Source organism: Emydura macquarii, unplaced genomic scaffold (assembly GCF_026122565.2).
Source record: "Emydura macquarii macquarii isolate MOO-44397 ecotype Brisbane River unplaced genomic scaffold, CSIRO-AGI_Emac_v2 contig_3345, whole genome shotgun sequence".
Lineage (NCBI taxonomy): Eukaryota > Metazoa > Chordata > Testudines > Chelidae > Emydura > Emydura macquarii.
Genome location: NW_027133482.1, coordinates 8,130,965 through 8,147,562, shown reverse-complemented (window position 1 = coordinate 8,147,562; position 16,598 = coordinate 8,130,965). Strand labels below are relative to the sequence as shown.

At 50.7% G+C, this 16,598-nt stretch overlaps 2 protein-coding genes across 6 annotated transcripts in view; one reads left to right on the top strand and one right to left on the bottom strand.

Annotated features, from left to right (window-relative positions):
* LOC137143712 (dedicator of cytokinesis protein 2-like) overlaps positions 1 to 16,598 on the bottom strand; it is a 229,933-nt gene that overhangs the window by 57,105 nt on the left and 156,230 nt on the right. The window lies entirely within an intron of this gene.
* Positions 1 to 16,598, top strand: part of LOC137143713 (INSYN2B protein-like) — a 41,351-nt gene that overhangs the window by 22,797 nt on the left and 1,956 nt on the right. For 2 of the 5 annotated variants that reach the window (XR_010917244.1, XM_067533644.1), the window contains one exon: positions 319 to 393. Coding sequence is in view for 2 of the 5 variants with exons in the window: in XM_067533644.1 (XP_067389745.1) it covers positions 319 to 393 (75 nt within the window). In the remaining 3 variants the exon portion in view is untranslated. Of the gene's footprint in view, positions 1 to 318; positions 394 to 917; positions 1,084 to 14,542; positions 14,866 to 16,598 lie in introns of those variants that run through there. The other 3 variants (XR_010917243.1, XR_010917242.1, XM_067533646.1) reach the window with 3 other exon arrangements.

Below are 16,598 nucleotides of genomic sequence, written 5' to 3'. Positions count from 1 at the left end.
TCTTGGTAACCTGGATGCGAATATACATTCTAATGTGGCTAAATGTGAATGTAAAAATCTAGCAACAAAGAACGTAGCCATGCTTACAGGAAGGGGGGTTCTGTCCTGGGACACAGGGACTCTATAAGTATCTACATAGGGAAAATATTTAATAATGGGCTCTTCAGTCTAGCAGAGAAAGGTATAACATGATCCAATGGCTGGAAATTGAATATAGACAAATTCAGACTGGAAATAAGGCATAAACTTTTAACAGTGAGAATAATTAATCATTGGAACAATTTACCGAGGGTCATGGTGGATTCTGCTCTGTTGTAGGCGACACTCATACCGGACAGGGCAGGATATTGCCAACTGTGGGACCTGCCGGGACTGTGCCTGCATCATCTACAGGTAAGAGCCACCTCGCCAACCCTGGGAGGGGTCCCCAGCTTGGCCCCCTTCCCACCTCCACCCATCAAGGCCACAGAGGAATACCCTGTTGGGCCTCACTCCTACAGCAAGTGGCAGCTTGGTGCTGGTGTCTTTATTACTAACTTTGTGCTGGGATCCTCAGAGATCAGCAATACTAGGAGAGGGCAAAGCACCCCTGTGAGAACTCTGCAGTCTGTGAGCACTAGATCAGGGGCAGTTTGGGCCCTCAGTAAGAGGGCATGGGAGTATCCCTCCCAGACCCACAACACATGGGGACAGTGCCACGTACAGAACCCTCCAGGCTGCCTCTCCAGTGGCCCTTGTTTTAGACTCAACATTACACACACACACACACTCTCTCTCTCTCTCTCACTGCTGAAACTTGCTGCCACCAGTAGTGCAGCCTTCCAAAGCAGGGCTCAGGGCGAGTCACTAGCATAAGGGCAGGTAGCTGCAGCCCTTCCAGTTCCCTAAATGAGAAATGTCTGTGTCGTCCACTGTAGGTCTTTGCTACGTGCCGTGTCCTACACCTGGGCCATGGCAAGCTGAAAGACATGAGGGGAATGGCCATGGATGGGAGAGTGACACTGGGGAATCTTATCCGCAAGAAATTGCTGCCAAGCCCAGCAGAGACAGAGAGGAGCCAGTCTAGTGTCATGGAGCTTTAAGGTCAGCACCAGGGCAGGCATTCAGGCTAGCTGTCTCTGCTAGGGCTTCTCTGCAGCCCCTAGAGGGTGACACAGTCACAGACAGAGCAGGTCTGACATGGCACTTGGGAGGGGCCCACAGGGAGCTGCACTGCAGTGTTATGCTATCCTCGCTAACCCCCACAGTGGGACTGAGGTGCTTCACCCCACACATAAAGGCAAGAAGCACCAAGAGTTTGGGAATCCCAGAAGACACCCTGACCCAGTGCTGTAGGTCAAGGGCACACACTGCTGCTAGAGAAATGCATAGGCACTGCCTGGTCACCTCTACTGATGCCCTTGCATCTGACGATGTGGGTGGCAGCCCACAAAAGCTTATGCCTGCAGAAATTAAATGTGTTAGTCTTTAAAGTGCTCCAGGACTCTGGTTGTTTTTGCTGTATACAGACTAACACGGCTACCCCTCTGGAACTTTGTACTGATCTTTGTGACTCCTCCGTACATGCTGCTACCGGCAGCCAGTGGATCTGTCACTTGTACCCTGTGGAAGATGGAAGACTTTTTGGCAGAGATGTTTCTGGACTAGTTAGCGCCATACCTTGTCTCAGGGCCTAGCTCTTCCTCCCCTTGCAGACGGGACATAGAGCTCCTGGCTCCACGTAGCACTGGATTGGCCAAGACCCCAGGCTCTGTGGGCTGGAGGGCATGGTCCTAGCTGGAGATACCTGGGACCCAGCCCAGGGGTAATTAGTGGCAGAGACCTTCACTGTCCCTCATGCATGGTGTGTAGGTACTTTCCCTCTGCCCAGGCCCGCTAGCAGCTTCTTTCTGTGGGAACCAACTCTGGTGGGTCATTTGTCCCTTGAAGTCAGAAGGCAAGTGCTCCCTTTTCCTTAAGCTGTTGGGTTCTGTTTGGATGGGTTGGAGCAGAAGAGGTGACAACTGTTTCAGGCCCAATCATTTAATTTACGTTGTGTCTGAGAAGCATGGCTGCCAAAGCACAGCTGCTGTTAACAACCATTCTGAAGCACTTGGATAGATGGGCTTGTGTGCAGGGGCCCCTGACTTCTGGGTCATGGGAGTGGAACATTGGCTGTGGAGGCAAATGGCTCTCTCTCTTTTGCCAGCCAAATACTGCCAGATGTGGCCCATCTCCTGTCTGCTAAGCCAGTCCCCATTGGCTTTCAGCCCCACTTGGTGGGTGAGATTGAGCCCAGTTGGAGAGCAGCAGCCTCCTCTGTTTGTTTCCTGCTCCTTGAACTCAGTCTCACCCCCAACAGAAGTTGAAGCTAGACATATTAGACTGGAAATAAGGTGCCCATTTTAAAGTGAGAGTAATTAAACATGGAACAGTTTACCAAGGGTTGTGGTGACACCAAGGAGCCTCCATCACTGGCCATTTTCAAATCCAGATTGGATGTTTTTCTAAAAGATCTGCTCTAGTTCACACAGGAATTAATTCAGGGAAGTCATATGGTCTGTGTTATATTGGAGGTCAGACTAGATCACATTCGTCCCTTCTTTCCTGAGAATCGCTCAGCTGTTTTTTGTTTCAGTGCTCAGATGTGAAGTCTCTTGGTGCTTTGGACTAGTTTTTCACTGTGGACTGCAGAATGCAGAGAGCTATTGGTGAGGCTACCCCCCTTATAACTGTTAGCCCCATGGTTAAAGCACTCTCCACAATGAGAGAGATCTCAGTTCAGTTCCCCTCTCTACCTGATGTGGCGAAGGGATTTGAACTTGAACCTCCCAGGAGCATGTCCTTTCATGGGCTATGAGATATTTTGTGGGAGAGCTTTCTCAAAGTCTTCTGGTGAAACTTTTTCACTTCATATAAATGATTGAATAGTAATTGGAACAGGGACTTGAATCTCCCACATTCCAGGTGAATGCCCTATCCACAGGGCTAGCGAGCCCTTCTCTTTTTTTGGTCCTGTGCATAGTTAATTACATTACAGCCCATGATTAGGGCACTCTCCCGGGAGGAGAAAAACCCAAGTTCAAATCCAGTTTCCTTCTCAGGCAGAGGGGGGTCTCCTGCATGCTGGGTGAATGCTTTAACCACTAGACTCCAAGTTATAAAGTGGGGGGAGCTCCTTCTCCTTCCCCAGCTTTGATGTCAGTTTAGGTGGACACTGAGCAGGCCCCAAAGGCAAGGTTGGTGGGAGAATGTCTAGCTTAAAAATCCCGCTGGGACTTCGGTATGGAGGTGGCTGAGCACATGCCCAGCCACTGAAATTTAGGCATCCCAGGGATTTTAACAGTAGAAACTCAGATACCCAGGGACTTTAGGGGCCTGCAAAACTAGATGGCAGCTGAGCAGGGGTATTGTGAATGCTAGTGGTGCCTAAATGTTGGACTTAGGCTCTTACTGTGGCAGTCAGACACCTGTGAATCTAGCCCTTTTAAAAAAAAAATAACAGCTGAGATTCTCACATTATCATATGACTCCAGAAGCTGGGGCTTTAGGGAAAAAACAACTGTCACATAACTAACTATGAAATCATGTGAGTGGGTATTCCTGCATCACAAACCCGACAATGCATATCCAGGATGGGAGAATGTCTTCTGTGGGCCTCCTGCCCACAGGCATGCAGGATCTCTGGGTCCACATACAGACCAAAAGGCCATCTTCCACCCACCTCCCCGGGCAGGCCGCTGCCTCACTCTGCTTAGCAGGCACTGCTTTGGTTTATACAGCTTAGGCTATCCAATCAGGAAACAAAAATCACACCACATGACCACTCACACTCAGTACTCGAAGCAGATGTCACTGCGGTTTGCAGAACCTCCCCAAGTCCCACATCTACATAAAACCACCCACCTGCCAATTACGAATATCAAAGTAGGGGCTGAGGAGCAATTTACAAACAGACACGCCTAGTCGCTCCTCCCCAGGACCTCTCTGCCCAGCAGCATCCCAGCTTGCAAGCTCCTCCCTGTGTGAAACATGGCAGAGGGGTGGAGGTGCTGATGTACCGCCACTGCCGGGACCTGGTGCACTCACACGGAAGTCTCTTGTGTGAGGAACAGTCTGCTTAGCCTTAGCGGGGTCACTGGAGAGGTCATGCTCAGCTGCTACTGCACTATATAGACCCCTCTATATGTCTCAAAACAGGCTAAGGACACAGGAACCTAGTGGGACAGAGGGGGGCACACTTATTGCAAATAGTCCAGAAAGACAAATGAACTCTCAGTTGTGCTTTTGTGTCCAGGGACCTGAGCAGGGGAGGCAAGGACTGACCATACCGGGGTAAGGCTGAGGCGCATTAGCACAGCTACACTTGGATCAAATATTTGTGGTAGGCTCTTCTGTCTAGAAGAAAAAGGTAGATACTATCCGATGGCTGGAAGTTGAAGATAGACAAATTCAGACTGGAAGTAGGGTGTAAATTTTTAACAGTGAGAGTAATTAACCCACTGGAACAATTTACCCAGGGTCATGGTGGATTCTCCATCACCGGCAATTTTAAAATTAGGAGTGAGGGCTCGCCAGAAGCGAGAGTCTGCAGGACTGCGCGGCCAACTGCCGCATCCGCTGCTGCCGACGGGGCTATGACTTAGTGAGTGGTGAAAGTGTGGATAGCGGACTACATGGCCACTTTACAAACGTCCTCCACGGAACATCCATGAGGAGGGCGGACATGGTCACTTGCGCCCATGTGGAGTGAGCAGTGATGCCAGGCAACAGAGCGGCTTGGGAAAGGGAGTAACTCTCCTTGATGCAACGAGAGATCCACTTGGAGAGACGCTGAAAGGAAAGGGCGTGGCCCCTGCAACGCTCTGCAATGGTGATGAAAAGCTTGGGCAAGGTCCCGAAATCGTGTGTGCACTGTAGGTAGAAGGCCAAAGCGTGACGGATGTCGGAGCGTAGAGTCCGCTCTCTCTGTGAGGCATGTGGTTTTGGATAGAAGGTTGGGAGGTGAATGAATTGGTTAAGATGGAATGGAGAGATCACCTTAGGGAGGAACTTGGGTTGGAGTCATAGGGACACCTTGTCCTTATGGAAGACCATGAAGAGCAGGTCAGCCATCATAGCTGCCAGCTTGCTAACCCATCGGACAGATGTGATTCCCACCAAGAAGATTACCTTCATGGAGAGATGGGTGAGGGAGCAATTAGCCAGTGGTTCAAAGGGCAGCTTGGTGAGTGCGAGAGGACAAGGCTCAGGTTCTGGGGAGAGGGAGGTTCGGACCGATGAAAAAGTGTTGAGGAGACCACAGAGGAAACAGGTCGAGGTTGGGTGCTAAAAATGGAAAAACCTTGTCTGAGAGACCACCTAGAGCAAAGAAGGGGGAGTTTGCAGGAGTCGCAAAGAGGTCCTAGAATGGCGTACCCCACTGGCAAAGGATGGATTGGAAAGCGGGGTCATGGAGCTCTTACTCATGGTTGTTGTGGAAGGGATGACTAAGAGCGTCTGCAAGGGTATTGTCGGTGCCTAGAAAATGGATGGCGCGGTGTGTTATGTCGTGCCTGTTCCACAGATGAATGGCTTCCACACAAAAGGTTGGGGGCCAGGCTTTGCCCTGTTTGTTTATGTAGATGATGACCATCATGTTGTCTGGGAGGAGTTGCACCTGAGAGGATCAGAAAAAGGGCAGGAACACCAGACAAGCAAGGTGGACTGCTCATAATTCCAGGATGTTGATGTTCATCCTGGCCTCTCTGGGGGATCATAGTCATTGGGAAGCGTGGCCCTCCAGATGAGCACCCCATCCTACAAGTGAAGCATCCGTCATGAGGGAGGTACTGGGTGTGGGAGAGTTGAAGGTGGTGACGGCCATGACTTTGGCCAGGTTGCACCAACAAGTGAGGGAAGTTAAAAGTGAGGGGGAGAGAAGTATCTGTTTGTGGAGGTGGTCCATTTGTGGGTTATAGACAGTACGCAGCCACAGTTGAAGACTTCGCATGTGCAAGTGTGCATGCAGGGTGGCAGAGGTACAGGCCACCATGTGACCTAGGTGGGAGAGGCACTGTTGGAGATGTGGGTGGGGGTGGTGGCGGAGTTGTGTAATGAGGGAAGTGAGGGCTGCAAAGCGATTCACCTGCAGAAAGGCCTGTGCTTCAAGGGAGTTTAACCAAGCTCTTATGAAAGTTAGCTTGCGGGTAGGTACAAGGGTCAACTTGTCCTCATTGATGCAGATCTCTAGGCTTGCGAGGAGGTTTCATAGGGTATGGATGATGGTCAATAGATGCTCCCGGGATGATGCAAGTAAGAGCCAGTCATCTGGATATGGGAACAATGAGTGGCCAAGATGTCTCATATAGGTTGCTACTACTGCAAAGACTTTCATAGAGATGTGTGGAGCAGTGGCTATTCTAAATGGAAGAATTTGGGAACTGATAGTGTGAGTGGTCTACCATGAAGTGAAGAAATATGCGATGGACGGGATGTACATCCACATGAATATAGGCATCTTTCCTATCAAGAGCCGTGAACCTGGCTCCAGAGGGAAGACAGAGGAGAATCTGGGGAATTGTAACCATATGGAATTTGAACTTGTGGATGAATTGGTTTAGAGCCCAGAGATCTAAAATGGGGTGAAGACTGTCCCCTTTCTTCGGTATGAGGAAATAGGAGGAATAAAATCCATTGCCATGATATTGATGTGGAACATGTTTTATTCCGCCCTTCCGGAGGAGGGTGTTTGCTTCCTTTCGTAGAATCATAGAATCATAGAGTTGGAAGGGACCTCAGGAGGTCATCTAGTCCAACCCCCTGCTCAAAGGAGGACTAACCTCAGCTAAATAATCCCAGCGAGGGTTTTGTCAAGCCGCAGCTTAAAAACCTCCAAAGATGGAGATTCCACCACCTCCCTAGGTAACCCATTCCAGTGCTTCACCACCCTCCTAGTGAAAAATGTTTTCCTAATGTCCAACCTAGACCTCCCCCACTGCAACTTGAGACCATTGCTCCTTGTTCTGTCATCTGCCACCACTGAGAACAGCCTAGCTCCATCCTCCCTGGAACCCCCTTTCAGGCAGTTAAAGGCTGCTATCAAATCCCCCCTCATTCTTCTCTGCTGTAGACTGAACAAGCCTAGTTCCCTCAGCCTCTCCTCATAAGTCTTGTGCTCCAGCCCCCTCATCATTTTTGTTGCCCTCCATTGGACTCTCTCCAACTTCTCCACAACCTTTTTGTAGTGGGGGGCCCAAAACTGGACACAATACTCCAAATGCAGCCTCACCAATGCCGAATAGAGGGGAATGATCACTTCCCGCGATCTGCTGGCAATGCTCCTACTAATGCAGCCCAATATGCTATTAGCCTTCTTGGCAACCAGGGCACACTGCTGACTCATATCCAGCTTCTTATCCACTGTTACCCCCAGGTCCTTTTCTGCAGAACTACTGCCTAGCTCATCGGTCCCCAGTCTGTAGCTGCGCATGGGATTATTCCATCCTAAGTGCAGGACTCTGCACTTGTCCTTATTGAACCTCATCAGATTTCTTTTGGCCCAATCCTCCAGTTTGTTTCGGTCCTTCTGTATCCTATCCCTACCTTCCAGGGTATCTACCACTCCCCCTAGCTTAGTGTCATCCGCAAACTTGCTGAGAGTGCAATCTACCCCATCCTCCAGATCATTAATGAAGATGTTGAACAGAACTCACCCCAGGACCAACCCCTGGAGCACTCCGCTTGTGACCAGCTGCCAGCTAGACATGGAGCCATTGATCACTACTCGTTGAGCCCTGTGCTCTAGCCAGTTCTCTATCCATTTTATAGTCCATTCATCCAACCCATACTTCTTTAACTTGCTGATAAGAATACTGTGAGAGACAGTATCAAAAGCTTTGCTAAAGCCAAGGTATATCACGTCCACCACTTTCCCCACATCCACAGAGCCAGTCACCTCTTCACAGAAAGCAATCAGGTTGGTCAGGCATGACTTTCCTTTGGTGAATCCCTGTTGACTGTTCCTGATCACTTTCCTCTCTTCCAAGTGCCTTAAAATAGGATTCCTTGGGGACCTGCTCCATGATTTTTCCAGGGATTGAGGTGAGGCTGACCGGTTTGTATTCCCCGGATCCTCTTTCTTCTCTTTCTTGAAGATGGGCAGTATATTTGCTTTTTTCCAGTCATCAGGGATCTCCCCCAGTTGCCACGAGCTTTCAAAGATAATAGCCAATGGCTCTGAAATCACATCAGCCAACTCCTTCAGCACCCTTGGCTGCATTGCATCTGGCCCATGGACTTGTGTATATCCAATCTTTCTAAATAGACTTGGACCTGTTCCTTCAGCACTGCAGGATGTTCACCTCCTTCCCATTCTGTGCCGCCCAGTGCAGTAGTCTGAGGAGATTGTGTTGTGATCAGTTTCTCATTGTTGCACGGGAGGCGGGTGATGAGGGGGAAAGGAAAGAAACTCTATGAGGTACCCCCGGTGTACGATGTCCAACACCCAGCAGTCAGTGGTAATCTTGTTCCAACTGTAGGCAATCTGAGCAAGATAGCCCCCAAAGATGACCTCAGAAGATGGGGAGGGTGGTTTGTGAGTCTCAAGAGAGGAGTCAGAATGGGTGCTTGGATTGGTGTTGCAGGAAGGACGAAGAAGGAGACTAGCAGGGTATCGAGGCTGTTGCGAGTGTTGACAGCAGCACAATTGATCATGCTGGAATGAAGGATAAGGTTGATAGGCAGGGCCAGGAGGGTACCAGGGCCGGAAAGAGGACTGGTACTAGCAGTGAGTTGGGGCTGGCATATAAAGGCCCAAGGACTGCAGAGTGGCACGAGTGTCCTTAAGTGAGTGCAGACTTTTGTCTGTTTTATCACTGAAAAGTTTTTGATTATCAAAGAGAGGTCCTCCAGTGTGATCTTTACCTCCTTTGGGAACCCTGACATCTGTAACCACGAATCTCTACAGAGTACCACACCCAAGACCAATGAGTGAGATGCTGTGTCCACTGCATCCACCACGGCCTGGAGGGTGACCTTGGCCACCAACTTGCCTTCCTTGACCAAAGATTGGAACTCGGTCTGTTTATCTTCCAGAAGAGAGGCCTGAAAGTCTGCTAGTTTGGTGTGTGTACGGAAGTCGTATTTCACCAGTATAGTCTGGTAACTGGCTATGTGAAATTGGAGGTCTGCTGAAGTATAGACTTTAGGCCAATTAGGTTGAGTTTCTTGGCTGCTCGATCTGGAGGAGTAAACTTGAAATGCTGTTGTCTAGCATGCTCTATTGACGCTTGGACCACCAATGAATTGGGTGATGAGTGTGTGAACAGAAAGTCTGTATCTTTTGCAGGAACATTTTGCATTCCGCCCTTTTAGATGTCAGCACACAGGTTGCAGGGGCATGGCAGACTGTTCAGGCTGGTTGAAGGAGCACACTGTTTATGGGGAGAGTGGTGCATGAGGGTCCCGCTGGTTGCAGGATGTCTAGGGACCCATCCTGAAGGTCCTGTATGTGCTTCGCCAGTAGATTAAGGTCCCTTGCCATGAGTCAGAGCAGGTTTTGGTATTGACCATGGTTGTCCGGAGGAGAAAGAGAGGGCAGGATGAGTGCCTCGTCCAGAGAGGAAGATGCTGCCATGGGGATCAGAGGCTCCATCAATTCCAGCAATGCTGAATGTGTGGCATCTCGAGGTTCCTCGTAAACCAAGGGAGGCACCGTATAGACTGGCAAGGGGCGATGGTGAGGCATTGGTGGTGCCCGTGGCCATGGTACAGGTCCCAATGGCACCAGTGTGGCCAAGCGTACAGATCCACTGGAGCTGGTGGGCCATGATGGTACCTGAACCACGCATCGGTGGTGGATCGATACACCTGTGCACAGGATAGGCAACATTGCTCCGAGCTGTAGGAGTGTGCTGGTAAAAAGGTGGGCTCCTGCTTAAGACCAATCTGAGTTGGAGGGTTGGTCCAGAAATAGTGGTGCCATTGGAATGATTGGGGATGATGTGGAGCAGCTCTGCAAGGATGTACTTGCTTATTGTTCCGACAGTGCGAAGAGGAGCGGCTCTGGGCAGTGGCTTAGTATAAGTGGCTCATCCACTGGTGATGGATGGTATATGATGCCCAATGGTCCGGGACACGATGGGGAACCGGCATACAGTAGAAGAAGTTTGGCTGTAGGTGTCAGCAGGGACAGGCAGCCAGGTGTGCGTGGCACCGGGTGCGGGATTTCTGACAGTCCTGGTGGTGTAGATTGAGCAGGTGGTGGAAGCGGTAGTTCCCCAACAGAAGTCGAGGACAACATCAGTTGGTCTTGACGATGCTTTGGCTTATGCTCTGTCCGAGACTTCTTGGGTGGAGGAGCAGTCAAGTCATCATGTGACTTCTCACCTGACCTGACGTAGCTCGGGAAGGCAATGCTGTGTTTCGAGGCGGTCCCTCTCGAGGAGCTGCCCTTGTGCTTATGCGTGTGCTTCTTATGAGCACGGCACTGCTTCAACCGTGCCACCAGAGCCGAGGATGCTGCTCTGGACGGAGCTGGTGAAGCCGAACACTGCGGTGGATCTACCAGCATGCCAGTCAAGTGCACATGTGGGCACATTGCTTCCTCCATTAGGTGTTTTCGGAGTCGGCGCTCTCGAGCCTCACAAGTCCATGGTGGGACGGAGCGACAGATGGAGCAGCGAGTGACGATGGGGGCTTCGCCCAAACCATAGAGACAATGCTGGTGTTTGTCACTCATGGAGAAGAAGCACAATGCACAGCTTTTAAAGCTGGCTTGTCAGGGCATAGTGCCCCTAAGCAGGTGGGATGCTCTGCACAGGGTAAAACGATGACTACTCCTAAATTCCTAATTTAACAACTGCTAACTTCTAACTACTAAAAACTGTGTTAAACTGTTGTAAAACTATATACAAGAATGCTAAAAGTCTATCAATATGGAGAGAGGAAGAGGACACTGACTCTGGCTATGCAGTGGCAAGAAAGAACTGGAGAGGCATCGACCCGCACAGCCTCATAAGACTTCAGACCCACCATGCGGCCAACGCATGATGCTCACACGGGTCAACGAACACTGCTACGAACAATTCCGGCTCCGGAGCATGGTGTGCATGCACACCCCACATTTGGAATCCACATAGGGACTAGCACTCGAAGAAGAATTTATGAATCTGTTTGTGTGTGAATGCCCGGACTGGAATAGCCGTGGGGCCGCAGCTGGGATTGAAGGGCAGCAGTAGAGCTGTGTGTGAGGAACCCACACCTGCAATAGAAGATGGAGGTGTGGGTCAGGAGTGAGGAACATTGGCAGAGCAATCTGAATTACTTGGTCAACTTGGTTCACTCATGTGAACGGTATGTCTTTTCATATAGCCACATACAAGGTCTCACATCTAGGAACAACGTGTGGAGTGATAGTGGCCTGTCATTTAGCAAGCCGTGACTCTGAAAGGTACTTGGGTCAGGGCAAAAACAACCAAGTGTGACACCCAATGCTTAATTTGTGCCATGGCTTGCCAGGGCTGAACCCTGGCACCTCCTGCAACCCGAACCCCAGGAGATGGAGTCAACTGGCATGGGCCAGCTGCGGGTGTCTGATTGCAGTGTAGACGTATCCAAAGGCAAAGTGAACTGCAGTGGCTGAAATGGTTGGAAGTGAGACAAATTCGAAGTATACTAAGGCACACGTTTTTAAGTGAGGGTAACTAACCACTGGATCAACTTACCCAGGGATATGGTGGATTCTCTGTCACTTGGGGTCTTTAAATCAAGATCAGATGGCTTTCTTGCTACAGGATATGCTCTAGCTCAACCAGAAGTTATGGGCTTGATGGAGGAATCATTGGATGAAATATTCTGGCCTATGTTATGCGGGAGTCAGGGTGGTTGATCAAAATAGTTCCTTCTGGCTGGAATATTGGGGGCTTGAGGATTGAGATGGAGGGGAAACAGCAGAGCTGCGTGTTTGTTTGAGGAGCTGTCTGAGCCTCTTTCCACCTTTCACAGGCTAGCGCTCTGTGCCCCTCAGATCTGACTGAGTTAAAGAGCCTTTGCTGTGAAGTGAGGCTGTTGGTAAACGTGATGAGAAAGCTCTGTATGAGGAATGACAGCTCCTCGCAAACTGTCACCTCCTGCTGAGCCCCATCAGCCTGTGCTGCTTCTCAGCTGTGGCAGGCACTCCTCCCCCTCCTTTTCTCCAGGATATGCCTCCTCCTTGGGTAATGGCTCCTAAAGGGTGATGTGTGGGATCCCAGGGGCCCACCTCTTTAGTCCTCTTTGTACCTGGGGGTGAAGGAGCGCCTGTCTCCATTTCCTTATTTCCCCAGGTCCAACTCAGTCCATTGCAAAGAAGCCACAAGGTCATGAGCAAGAGGAAGGGGGAGGGAAAGGAGTGTAACAGCTGCTATTTGTCCCAAGAGTGAGGCAGGGCTGGGGGACACTGTCCCCATTCTTCCTGTGGGAGGCGGTACTCCCATTTAATCACTGTGCATGTCAGGGTCTGCTTTCTGCCAGGCTGGGTGTCTGTGTGGGTGTGTCTAAGCTTCTGTCTACGCCTATGCGCCCTGCTCTCTCTGCATGTGTGCATTTTATCATTAATGCTGTTTATTCTGTTAGTGCTCACTGAATGCTGAATGGCATTCTGATCGGGGGTCTCTGAGCAATGCTGCGTGTTCATGTGGGTGTGTCTCTGCCTATCTGTATTGCGTATGCCTCTGCCCCCACTTCTCTTTACACGCAGGACTCTGTCTCTCCTCCATCTCTGTGGGCGGGCGTCTCTCCCTGCCTCGTGCCTGCTGCACTGTGTGCACTGCACGTCTCTCTTTGGAGTGCCTTGTTGTGTCTGCATCTCTTGCTCTGTGCTTGTTTACACCACAGCAAACAGCAAACTCCCCCCTTTTGGCTTGTGGGGGATTTCAGTGCTAATTGGGATTGACAAGTCTGTCTCCATGTGGCTTTGCGGCTGGGGAGAGATGTCACAGCTGAGGGAGGTGGATTGGTGTAATGTCATCTCTAGCTGTGGACTCCCTCTGGGCTTAGCTGCCATCCACATGATGAACAAAATGCTCTGGTGGGACCCACACAGGCACAAGGCAACAGCCCCTAGAACAGCGTCACGCCAAGACCTTGTCACCTTTTCCAGATGCTGAGAGTCTGGTTGTATTGCAAGGAATATTGGGTGATCGTCAGACTGTACAGACGAGACATCAGGGCAAGGTGCAGGCTGGGTTAGTGGAGATCAGTGCAATAGCTGAGGAGTTAATGGTGGAGTCCCTGGTGGCTCTGCCTACAAGTCAGTGCTGCTGCCATCAACTGAGAGAGACGGGAGTTCCCTCTGGCCATTAAAGATGTCTAATTCCTCAACCCCCAGCTGTACAGTAGAAAGGCTGATTTTATTATTATAGGCATTACTAAGATCAAGGCCCACTGGGCTGGGTGCAGCACATACAGACCCACAGGGAGAGACAGTCCCTGCCCCCTGAGGAGCTCATAGTCTATGTAGAAAAGACAAGCACAGAAATGGGGATAATAATCCTTGGGCCAATGGGAACTGAAGCCAAGAGAGAGGATGCTTTCCCCACACTCACACAGAGGAGCAGAACGCAGGTTTCCTGTGGCCCAGTCCAGCTCACTAACAACATAGCCACCCTTCTAGTTACCTAGAGATAGAACAATGAATGGCTCTGATCAGCTGTTAGACAGCAGGATTCAATTCCTTAAGGGGGAGAGCATCCCCCCGACAGCTTCTGGGTAGGGGATCAGTTGATGGGATCAGCCAGAGCATGGGATATGCAAACCTCCCTTCCATCATTAGGACATACATCAACCCTTTACACACCACTCTCTCAGCCTTCTTTACATCTGGGCCCATTGACACTGATTTCAGGGGAGTGACAGGAATGTGCTGCCCCGAGGGGCTACGTGTCCACAGGAAGATTCCTTCTTCTCGGTTCTTTTCTATTTATTGGACCCCCCAAAGAGGCAGGGCAGGTACCTGCTCCTCTCACTGTGATCAGTCTTCGCCCTCCCCCATAGTGCAGAAGGGATGTTAAGCAGAGGGCTATTGCCCAGCCATAACCTACTCGAGTCTTTGTCCTGCAGAAGAAGAGAACAGGACGGTGGAAGGAATTTTGGTCACTGACTTGGGATCTGTAAAGGATCAGTGCAGAGCACCTCTGAATCCTGTACTGGACACTATGGTGATGGGGAAATTAGGGGCACAATAGAGGGACAAATCATACCCAGGCCAGGAACTCACCTGCCTGTTTTCTCCAGCACTGCCAGAAGCTCAGTGAGCTCTGCTCCGGTTCGTCTTGCCAACAGTGCCAGTGTTAGTTACGCTAACAGTGAGCCCCTTCCTGGAGCAGCAGCAACATTGCTGCATGGCCATGGATCAGCTTTGAGGAAGCAAGACTAACTCCAGGCCTCCACTCCTTACTGTAATGAGTACTCAGATAGTGGGAAGGCAGAGCTAAAGTGACCTGCCGGGAGATGGTGCATCAACACTGCTATAGTGCCCTAGCCCCAACCCCAGTACCAGTGCTTGGGGGCACTGGGAGACTCAAGTGATTCTCTCCTATCCTAGACTGCCCTGTCACTGGTACGTGCAGAGAAGCCAGGCAGTGATTCCTGCTGGCCCCCCAGATCCCTCGCACTGCCTCAGCACTCTGCAAACAAAGGTGACAGATGATTTCAGCTAGCGTTCTCCCTGCAACCAAAGGACCTGTCTGTGCCTTGCTGTACACCCACGCCTGTCTGGACGGACCATCCTCTGCTGTGTTTGCACTATAGTCAGGATGGAATTCCATGTGATGCAAAGGCAGGTAATAAGGGTTAATGGGACGTAAACATGGAAAATGGCTTAATCTTAGGGAAAAAACTCCCCAGCAGAATCCTGGGTCCAGCAGGGGCATCATTTTCCAGGGAAAAGCTGGGTGCCCCAGCACCAGGGACATTTAAAATAGGCTGGGAGAGCCCTGGGCATGGGCTATAGGAGCAGTCAGGGCCTCCCTTGTACAACAGGCACTAGATGGGACCTCATGAGGCTTTGTTATTCCAGCACCTCAACTACATGACTGAACCTCAACCTGGCAAGCAGCATGCACCTGTGGGAGCACAGCCTCCTCGCCCTCAGGATACTTCTGAGACTAACGCAGCCCAGGCCTTGCATCTGGTCACTCATGTCTCCCTTCAACAGCAAGTTTTACTCCTCCACCATACTCAGTGGTCTGGAGCACCTGACCATCATGCAGCTGCAAGGACATAACTTGGGGCATTATGAGCAGCTGTCCATTTCTAATGCATGCAGCCCACAGAAAAGATCCAGAACCTGCTTCTAGTGGCAGTAAGAAGGGGGATGAGGACCAGGTGTGGCCTCTGGTCTCTCTCCTCAGAGAGGTGCTAGAGGATGGTGCTGGGCAATTGCTCCCCCAAGGCATCTCTCACATGGGGTGATGCCGGTGTATTCTGTCAGCTCCCTCTTTTGTTTGTTGCTTATGGGCGTTGCTGGGGAGAGAGCAAGGCAGCCGGGTGTTGGTGATGCCATCAGGATGTGGGGTGGTGGAGCAGAGTCTCTGCTTTCCCAGAGCATGGCCTGAGGTGAGGCTGGCTGTGTGAGGATGGCACTCCTGTTTGTATAGAAGTATAGAAGTTATATTTGTTCTCACTGAGCCAACAGGGCTTGTAAGCTTGACACAGAACATAGAGATCTTGTCATCATTGTGGCTGGCTCTCTGCAAACATCTGCTCAGTGTGCACCGGCAGTCAAAACAGCTGCCAATGTTAGACCCCATTAGGAAAGGGATAGATAAGACAGAAAATCTTTCTCGAAAGCAGTTGGTACTGCCTGCTGCCAGAGACAGTTACTGGATTAGATGGAAAGCTGGTCTGATTCTGCATGGCAATTCCTATGGTCTCATGACTGTGATGCCCATGACAGCCAAATGGCCCATATGGAGGACATCCCGTGTAAGAGTAAGGTAGATCCAATGGTTGCTATTCAGAAGCTCAGGTGGTAGGACTTGTAACACTGATGGAGAGGGCTGTAGTAAGAGAACTCTATACTGAGCGTGGAACTGCAAAAGGCTTACATTGAGAGCCCCCAGAGTGAGTCTCCAACTGCAACCTGGCAGTGAGGTCAATGCTGAAAGCTCTTGGACCCTAACCCTCAGATCCAAGAGAACCCTGAGGATTGCCCTAGCTGGGGGAGTAATCAGACATGGGGACCGACTGGCTAGGCAGCAGTTCTACAGAAAAGGACCTGGGGGTTACAGTGGACAATGAATGGATGAACAAACCTCTTCCAGGGTAAAAGGTCCAACAGGGCCTATCACTGTGCCCTTGTTGGCATCTGCAGCCTTGCCTCTAGGCTGTTCTTGGCCCTTTCTGGGCTAGCTTTGAGTCTGTACCTGCCTGGTATAGAACAGTGCCTGCAGTCCTTTCTCCCTGGAGACTCTTGGTCTTTAATGGGTCTTATTGCCCCAGCTCTCCAACCAGGTCACTCCTTCAAGTCCGATCCCCTTCCCAGAGTAACAAAGTCCAACAAATGGTGGGTCCTCTGCAGTCTTCAGCCCCATCCCTGAGCCCTTTCAATTCCAGCCCGAAACTTGTCCTCTTCTAAGGGCTTTGATCACTCTGCCAGT